Raw genomic sequence first — 9,410 nt, forward strand, 5'->3', positions numbered from 1 at the left:
ATAAAAAATAACATAGAAATCAGTTAATATCACAATAATATTAACTTTCAGTGTCTATTAAACTTAATTAAAAATAAAAAAGTTTATTTTTAAACAAAATAACAACAATTTTTTACAAGTTTAAATTTTTATTTTTTCTTTGATGCGGATTTAGTTGGTTTATTGTTTTTGCTTGTACTTGCAACCTTTCCTCGCTTTTTTAATTTTTTAATAGTAGGTTCCTTTGGTTTAGGTTGTTTCTTATCAGAAGTAGAAGAAGCGACTGCCATTCTTGATTTTATAGCTGGCGAGTTCCAAGGGCTAAATACAAAAAAATACTTTAGCCTTTCTAAATGAAAAAATGTGCAAATAAAATAATGCGATATAAAATATAAATGTATAAATTCTTTGTAGTCTTACTTACGCAAATACAAATACGTAAAGTAAAAACCCCGCAATTGCGATAAATGTCACTCCACCAGCACCTATAACGCCAATCATAAACAGTGATATCTTTCCATTTCCTCGAGATGAGGTATCTGTCCCATTAACTTAAAAAAAATATTGTCAAATTCTATATATAAACATAAATAAGTTTTCTTACATAGAAAACACAAAATCACGTGTATGGAACTAAGTAAAAAGTAATATCTTTCTTGTTCGCTGTGGTTAATTATAGACGTCCAAAAATCACAGTTTGGTAAGCAAAGATTTATTTTAACTAGCTTTATATATTCGTATAAACAAAAATGCATTTTCTTACCCATGCATTGTGGCATTTCCTTGTCAAAAGATCCAGATTCCAAACATATGATACGAGCTGAACCAATCAGAACAAAGCCGTCGTTGCATGAAATTTCCAAACTGGCGCCAAAAGGAACAAAAGATGATTGCCCGTGTGGATCAGGGCAACCTTCAGCTGTAATATAAATTCATTAATTAATATTCAAAAGGCGCTGTTATCTTGAACATAAATTATCAGTGAGCTCTAAACGTAATATGTTTTTGTATATATAATCTGTAACAACTGACTCTTAACTATTAACCAATGTTGTTTGTATTTAACCCCATATTTTATCAATTTTACAATTTAAAAAGCAAGCACCAAGCTGCCTATTATAAGCGGGGTTAACGTTTTTGTCGCTTTTTATATACCAAAAACGATACAATAATGCAATATTTTACAAACTTAACTTACAAACTTTAATTTGACACCTTGCTCCATTCCAACCAATGTTACACAAGCAACGATATGTTTTGTTACCAGGCAATATCTCACAGTCTGCATCGTTCTCACACGGATCGCTAGTGCACAGTGCATGGATTTCTAAATTTACAGTTACAGTCTTAGTAGGTAAAAAGTAATTTTTAATTAGTTTATGAGTAATCGGCATTTAGTTATGTCTAAAGTTAAATATATAATAAGTCTAAAAGCTAATAGTTTACACATAACAATATTTTCTTAACATTTCTTATATTTTTTACAATTTAACAAAAATAAATCTATACCCAATAAAGGCCAATTAACTTTTGAATATGTTTTTATGTTAAATTAGTAAATTTTATTAATTTTATTTTTAAAACAACTTTACCACAGTAATCTCCCATATAGTCTTCAGAACACGAACATGAATATTGGTTTATTTCATCTGAGCATGTTCCACCGTTTTGACATGGATTACTTTCACATTCATCAATTTCTTAAATAAATTTACATATTATTATAAATATTTATGCTTTAATAATTTACCTGTCAAGTTTAAATTGAACAACTAAATGAATTTTTTAACAAGAATTGTAAGTTTCGACATAGTTCTAAACTTACCAATATCACATTTTTCTCCAGTAAAGCCAGGATCGCATTCCTTTCGACAAATGTAACTGTTTACTTTGTCAACGCAAACCAAGTCGTCTGCACATGGGTTCGATTTGCATTCGTCAATATCTAACAATAAATTCAAGTTAAAAAGGTAGAAGGTGCTTGATGTCTTTTGAAAGTTGAAAATAAAGAAATGTCGCTTAATTGTAACTTTGAGGCGGCTTACAATATAGCCTTGTTTTTTTTATTTATTTAAAAGACATTCATAAATTATTACCGCTTAGATTCACTTTATTTATTCACCGTTTTCTATTTCTTACCATTCGAACACGTATCTCCGTTATAACCTCTCGCACAAGTACAAGTAAACGAGTCTGACCATTTGATACAAGTCCCCCCATTTTCACACGGATTGGGCACGCAAGCGCTCTCGCCTTTACACGGGTTCATTTTAAGTTTTTTTATTGCATACAAGGTGTAATACAATGATATTGCACAAGTGAAAAACACCAAAACTAAAGTATTTTATAAAACAGAAGTAAAATACGTAAGCCCAACTATCACTTTATATTTCAAAGCATTGCTAGAAATGTTTTGTAAGTAATACACCAAGGCTACATCGTCAAGTTGTGTTTAAAAAAAATGATACAAATATACCAACAGTTTAATTGTTGTACATATTTACCAATAAGGGGATTTTATTAAGCAGAATTAAAATTCAAGCCCAACTACCACATTACATTTTAAACCATTGTTAGAAATGTTTTGGAAATAATTCACCAAGGCTACATCGTCAAGTTGTGTTTTGAAACAAAACCAGTGATACAACTACACCAACAGTTTAATTGTTGTACATGTTTTAATCCAAACGACAAAAAAATTGTCTTTCGTGATTGCTTTTAACAAATCTGACTAATTTGATTTGTATTCTAACACCAAATTACAATCAAGTCGCTTTCTGACACAAAAATCTTTCAATAAGGTTAAAATAAAGACCAGCAACCCCACCAAGTTTACCCTCTTCGCATAAGTCCCCGTCGAATCCGTCTTTGCAAAAACAAAAAATATCTCCGTCACCCAAATCCATACACTCTGCTTCGTTATGGCATGGATTCGGGTTACAAGGGTCATTTGGATCACCTGCTTCTTCAACTTAAACACAAATTAGCAGTATATCTTTATAAAAAAAGGCATATTTCTATAGCAAAAGATCACTACTTTTATTAATATATTTGTTACCTTTTGGTGGTTCATTTTCACACCTATCACCAGTATAACCGTCTTTACATCGACATGCATATGAGTTTACTTTATTTGTACATCTTCCTCCATTTAGGCAAGGATTCGACGAACATTCATCAACATCTAAACAGAATTAAATTAAACCTTTAAAATCACAACTTCTATATATAAAAGTAAGTATACAAAATTGCACTACAACTTGCCCTGTGTGCAAGTCAAGCCTCGAAATCCGGGTGAACAGGAACACTTAAAGCCGTCGCCATCATTTCTGCAAGTTCCGCCGTTTCTACAAGGGTTTGGGCTGCAGTAATCTTTGGCCTCTAAAAAAGGAAAAAAGAATGAATTGTTTTTATGAATTAAATTTATAATAGATTGTTTAAATGAAGTCCACTTACGTTTACTTAAATTAGTTATTTGTTCTGAATAATAGGTAGATCGGGTTGTATTAACTTACAAAATTTTTATTTTGTTTTTACCTTCTTTTAATAAACATGTTGGCCCGGTCCAACCAGATAAACACTGACAAGTAAAACCATCGTTATTACTTTTACAAGTTCCACCGTTTTGACAAGGCGCTGAATCACAACTGTCTATTTCTGTAAAAAAAATTAAGCTAGCCTTCCAAAATCTCTTGCAACGAAATACTTGCATGCTAAAGCCTACAACATCTAAGCAAAGCTATAAAAGCAAGGGCACTGCAGAATTTACTATTTCTGTAAATAAACTTTTGCTAATATATACCACCTTTAGTAACTAAATGGCTGTAGAACAAGGTATAAAAGCTTTTAAGCATAAAGAGGGCCTGTAAGAAGATATAATAGCAAACCTTAATAGACATAAAGTTACAGCAATTAGAATGATATATCAAGCAAGCTATAGAAAAATTATCAACTTGATATTGAGCAACATTAAATCTTTGTTGCATAGTAGCAAATGCATAACACAAGCAAAGCAATCGCTAGGATAACTTAAAGTTCCTTGCAGTTAAGCTTATAAAAACTCACTTTCTTCACAATGTACTCCAGTCCAACCCTTTACACAAGTGCAAGTATATCTAGCAATTTCATCGTTGCATTCTCCGCCATTTAAACAAGGGCTTGATTCGCATTCGTTTATATCTATTTCAGTATGTATGTTACTCGAGCATTACTTTTATATATAATCTTTATACTACATTAATAAGCAAGCAAAGCTAAACAAACTGCTTTATGGACCAAAACTTAACATTTAAGGTCTTTCCTTAAAAGGGTATTCTACATGTTCTGTTTAAAAAGAGTTATAAAAAGAATTTCTCAATATTTAAGGGTAGTAAGCGTTATCCAAATTAAAAAATAGGTAGAATCAAGCATTACTAACACTATTTCTATGTCAGTTCTGAATAAAAACACTTAATTGTGCAAAGCAAGCAGCTATTGACTACAGCTTACTGATGTCACAAGTCTTGCCAGTCCAACCGTCCAAGCAAATACAAGAAAACTCTCCGTTATTATCAACACAAGAAGCTTCGTTTAAACAAGGGTTAGGATCACAAACATTAACTTCTTTTACTTCTGGTAGCGGTATATCTTTAAAAATGCACAAAATCACTAAACAGGTAAGTACAATTACGTTTTATATAGCCAACAAGCGTAGCGTTGTCTGTTTACCTTTACTCAAGCTTTTCTACAACTAGAAGTCCAACGCAAGATCAACAAATATGGCAATTTGAAATTACAAGATTTAACATTGGCATTAAAGAACTATTATTATATACAAAATATTTAAAAGTGCTAACTGCCTAACGAGAGCCTTTCCTCAGTAGTTTCATCCACCATATATCTAAAGAGCTTTGCTTAAAAGCGTTATTGCTAATGCTAACATAGAACAAGCGCATATTGCTAAAATGGTTGGCTTTAAAACTAAGCATTTTTACACTTGCGTTAAAAACAAGCTGTCAAGGGAAAGCATAAAGCGTCTATAACAACAGAACAACATAGTTTTAAAAAAGGCACTAAAGGTTCTGTATAAAGCGACGTAGGCTTGCAGCGCTTATTTCTTACGAATATCACAAGTTATTCCAGACCACTCCATTGTACAAATACATTCGAATTGGTTAACTCCGTTAACACAAGTACCATCGTTCAAACACGGGTTTGAGTCACACTCATTTATATCTAAACTCGGTTTTTTCGTTTTTCGAAGACAAATAATATAAGAACAATTAAGTTAAGATAAAAAAAAGTAATTCAAATAATTAGTATTTAAAAGTTTGATAAAAATAAAGCAAAAATTTTTTTAACTTTTTGTGATTTTAGTTTTACTTTAAAATACCTTCCATACAAGTGTCTCCGCTCCACCCGTCTGCGCATGCGCACGTAAACATGTTAATTCCGTCTTCACATGTCCCACCATTTAAACAAGGGGACGATTTACATTCGTCTATATCTAAAAATATCGTAAAAACTTTAAAAATGTAACAAATAATTTCGCTAAGAAACATTAATGGCGACTACTAATGTTATAAAATTTTAACAGAAAAACATATAAAAGTTTATTAAAGAGTGAAAATGTAGTTTTTATATACTCATTTTTTGATTGATACTGCGTTACAAATATTTAAAAACTGCTTATGCCAAACCAAAAATTACCAATGGCAAAAGTGATAACATCTGCCGACTTTAAGTAGTCTTTCTCCAAACTTACAGAGAGTTAATTTTTAGTTCAACACCTGATTCAAAACTCTGTCTGTCAGTTTATTATTCAGCATTATTTTTAAAAACTTAACCTAACATTTTTAATCCGGTGCCAAATAATAAACCTTGACTTCTTGTTTAACTTTTTACCGTTTTTTTGTATATATTTAAAATGACAAAAGAAACTTACTTTCGTCGCATAAAACACCTTCCCATCCTGGTTGGCAATTACAAGTAAATTGATTGACGTCATCAACACATTCTGCCTCGTTTTGGCAAGGGTTCGAAGCGCATTCGTCTACATCTAATAACAAATGAAGCTGGGTTATTAGGAACTAAAAATACAAATATTAATGCAATTTTAAATCAAAAATATAAACTTAAGTTGATAACATTTTTCTAATATTATCACTTACAATTATAGTTAAGGATATAAATTGTAGTTTGTCTCATTATTTTTATAGTTTAAAACTAAAATTCAACCAATTTATTATTTAAAAAAATTAAATTTTTTCCTTACTGGTTTCACAAGTGTCGTCTGTCCACCCGTCTGCGCAAGCGCAAGTAAATTTATTTACCCCATTTTCACAAGTTCCACCATTTTGGCAAGGGTCCGAACTACATTCATTTATATCTTTAAAAAAAAATAAAGGATCAATTTTATGTAGAATTTTTTTATAAAATAACATTTTTTTATTTACCTTCATCACAGATTGTCCCTGTCCAGCCTTCTGCGCATGCGCACGTGAAATTGTCGTCAGTTGCTGAACACGTGGCCCCGTTTTGACAAGGGTCCGGGTCGCAATGGTCAACTGCACCTAAAAATTAGTTAGAATATAACAAAGCTAAAAAATTTAACAACGCTTAAGAAAAAATCATAAACTTTAAGTTTTTTTTAGGTAAGGGATACAAAATAATAGTCAATAAAACCATGGGAACTATTGTTAGACACTTTAATATTAAAAATAGCAGACAATAACAGAAAAAAATATAACAGTTATATAACTAAACATAGCATAGGCTTACTCCACATAAGGTTTTAAGATGCAATAAGAATAAAAAACTAGCTTTAAAAAAATTAACTCGTACACGTACCATGAAGAAGAAAATTTCTCTATAGTAAAAAAATAAGGAACAAATAGGGATATGATGCCATAAAAATAGGAACACTTACTGGCTTCTACAACTTCTTCACACGTTGTCCCTGTAAATCCTTCTGCGCATGCGCACTCGAACGCTCTCCCTTGGCTGGTACAAGTTCCGCCATTTTTACAGGGGTCCGGTTTACAAGGGTCTGGTGGGGGCAAAACCCCTTTATTTACTGATAAAAAAAATTGTTGTTTTCTTTTATAGTTCTTGCGTTTAATATTTTAACATTTATTTTAAAACATTTTACACAAGTGCACATAAAAAAATTACAGTCATTTTTTTGTATATATCTTTATCCTCGATGTGGGAAAAGCAAATGCGCGACTTAAACATAGAGTAACATCAGTTACTCGGACCCAGTTTCGAGTTGCCTGTGGCAGTTTGGGATATTATAGATTATAATTGCCTGATAATTATGCTGCTGATTAAGTGCTGGCTCAGCAGGAGCTCATATCGTTTATATATAGCCTTTCTCAAGGGCGCTACAGCATGAGGTCAGTGGAGATGGAACCCACGACCTTATGTGTGGTGTAACAAGTGTTCTTACCACTACACCACGCTGCCCTCCTAGTGACAAAGCATTTACAATTGAACTTATATTATTAGTAGTTACTCTACCAGTGTATCTTGCGTAAAATCCTCTATACGCTGTATCGCCGTCGCTTTTAAATGTAAAAGTAGAAGGACCAGCACCGGAGAAAGGCTTTGGTGGTGGCCTGTAACCACAAATCACGTCAGGTTCTTTGTTAGAAAATTTGATTTCGATCGAATCTTTTACACATGTACCTCCGTTTTCAATTTGCAAATCTTGGACTGTAATCTGGACATAATTAAAAAAAAATTAAATACAAAACAGTTGTGTTATTTTAAAAAAAACTCGAAATTTTGTAATGGTAACGCTGCCATGTTATTTTAGCCTTATTTAGGGCGCAAATATAATTAAAAAATAACCTTCTGTTGCAAAATATATAAAATTTTCTTAATTAAATCGTATATGTTACATTATTTTTTATCTAGACAGACATACCAATAAGGACATAATATTTAAAGTAAACTTACAGTTATAAAATCCACGTCTTCGAATTCCAGTTCCCAAACACACACCAGGTTGTTATCGTAACGTCGACTTCTGTATCCTGGCAAGTACATTTGGCCTTGCGCTGTTGTTAATTTTCCACCGCAAGCTTGTGCTCTTACATGAACTAAATAAATATACAAATTCGTTTTTGGTGACAGTACAGCAAAAATTGCATAGACTTTTTCGTCTGCCTAAGACTTGTAGCCAATACTTGAAATTTAATCCCTACCAATGATACCCCTTTGTGTTTTTATGTAAAACATTAGCTTGTAATAGTATAACAATTTTTTTTTGTATATAAATTTATCCTCGATGTGGAAAAGTCGTATGCGCGACCTAAACATAGAGTAACATCAGTTACCCTGACCCACTCTCGAGTTCCTGTGGCAGTTTGGGGTATTATAGAATTAAATTACCCGATAATTATGCCGCTGATTAAGTGCTGGCTCAACAGGGGTTCATACCGTATTTAGCGGCTTACTCAAGGGCGCTACAGCATGAGATTATTGAGAATTGAACTCACGACCTCACAAAATCGGTAAATAAACTATATTACAATATATTAAACTGTTAAATGCATCTTGAGACTTAAACAGACCAATAAGACATATACATAGTATTATCATGAAAGTTAGGTTTTTAAATTGGGTTCGTTGACCATGCCATACCATACTTAACATCTTTATGTAAACATTATTACTTTTGGCATGTTTTAAATCATTAAATTGATTTTGTCATTTTTTCCCGTCGCATTGTTGTGATATTAATTGTATATCGTATTTATTATTTACTTTTATCAATGTGCGAAAAACCAAAATAAAAAATAAAAAAATTCTTAACGGTTTGAATCTGATTGAAACAAAGTTGTAAAATAACTATTTTTGAAATTTAAATCTGCCTACCTGAGAGATATTGCAAAAAAATTGTTAATATCAATAGTTTCATTTCATAAGTGGTTGAGGAATAAATAATATAAAATAAATGCTACAATTTTCTTAACTTCCTTAATTTAAGACGACTTTTTCTGAAAATATAAAACTGTCCATTCAACATCCAATAAATTTTCCTATATTTGAGTAGCAATAACTTTTTTAAAACTTCTAATATAAACATATATTTTTTAAAACTAAAAAAATGTTATAATCTTTTTCTGTTATATAGAAGTTGTGGTACTTAAAACTCTCATGCAAATCTGTTCAAATAAAAAATATTTTAAAGTGCACTACATATATTTAAATTATTACAACATCTGTTTTTCAATGAAATAAATTGTTTTGGTTTGCCATTGCAAAGATTCTTGATATTTAATGCGCATTAACAAGCGTTTGTTTTTTTAATTTAATATATATATATTTTTATATTTATATATCTTTATCCTCGATGTGGGAAACTCGAATGCGCGACTTAAACATAGAATAACATTAGTTACTCCGACCCAGTCTCGAGTTGCCTGTGGCAGTTTGGGATATTA

General features: G+C 31.5%; 1 protein-coding gene across 1 annotated transcript; it reads right to left on the reverse strand.

The window, feature by feature from the left end:
* Positions 1-128: 128 nt before the first annotated feature.
* Positions 129-8,965, reverse strand: LOC145742584 (uncharacterized). The gene is made up of 22 exons (XM_082560361.1): positions 8,842-8,965; positions 7,921-8,063; positions 7,480-7,681; positions 6,887-7,033; positions 6,414-6,530; positions 6,233-6,346; positions 5,903-6,016; positions 5,341-5,464; positions 5,080-5,243; positions 4,461-4,590; positions 4,045-4,178; positions 3,517-3,636; positions 3,244-3,360; positions 3,038-3,163; positions 2,816-2,950; positions 2,119-2,232; positions 1,805-1,924; positions 1,572-1,679; positions 1,178-1,306; positions 743-898; positions 404-530; positions 129-300 (listed from the first exon to the last, which is right to left on the reverse strand). The coding sequence occupies exons 1-22, from the start codon at positions 8,882-8,884 to the stop codon at positions 129-131; spliced, it is 2,856 nt and encodes a 951-aa protein (XP_082416487.1). The 5' UTR covers positions 8,885-8,965.
* Positions 8,966-9,410: the final 445 nt, after the last annotated feature.

Source organism: Corella eumyota, chromosome 2 (genome assembly GCF_963082875.1).
Source record: "Corella eumyota chromosome 2, kaCorEumy4.1, whole genome shotgun sequence".
NCBI lineage: Eukaryota > Metazoa > Chordata > Ascidiacea > Phlebobranchia > Corellidae > Corella > Corella eumyota.

Bases quoted from the DNA above. Each gene is read 5' to 3' on its own strand.
- LOC145742584 (XM_082560361.1), bottom strand. From the start codon at position 8,884: ATGAAACTATTGATATTAACAATTTTTTTGCAATATCTCTCAG. The intron at 2,951-3,037 runs GTAACAAATATA...TTTGTGTTTAAG, and splicing joins TGAAAATGAACCACCAAAAG to TTGAAGAAGCAGGTGATCCA. The intron at 899-1,177 runs GTAAGTTAAGTT...TTTATATTACAG, and splicing joins AAGGTGTCAAATTAAAGTTT to CTGAAGGTTGCCCTGATCCA.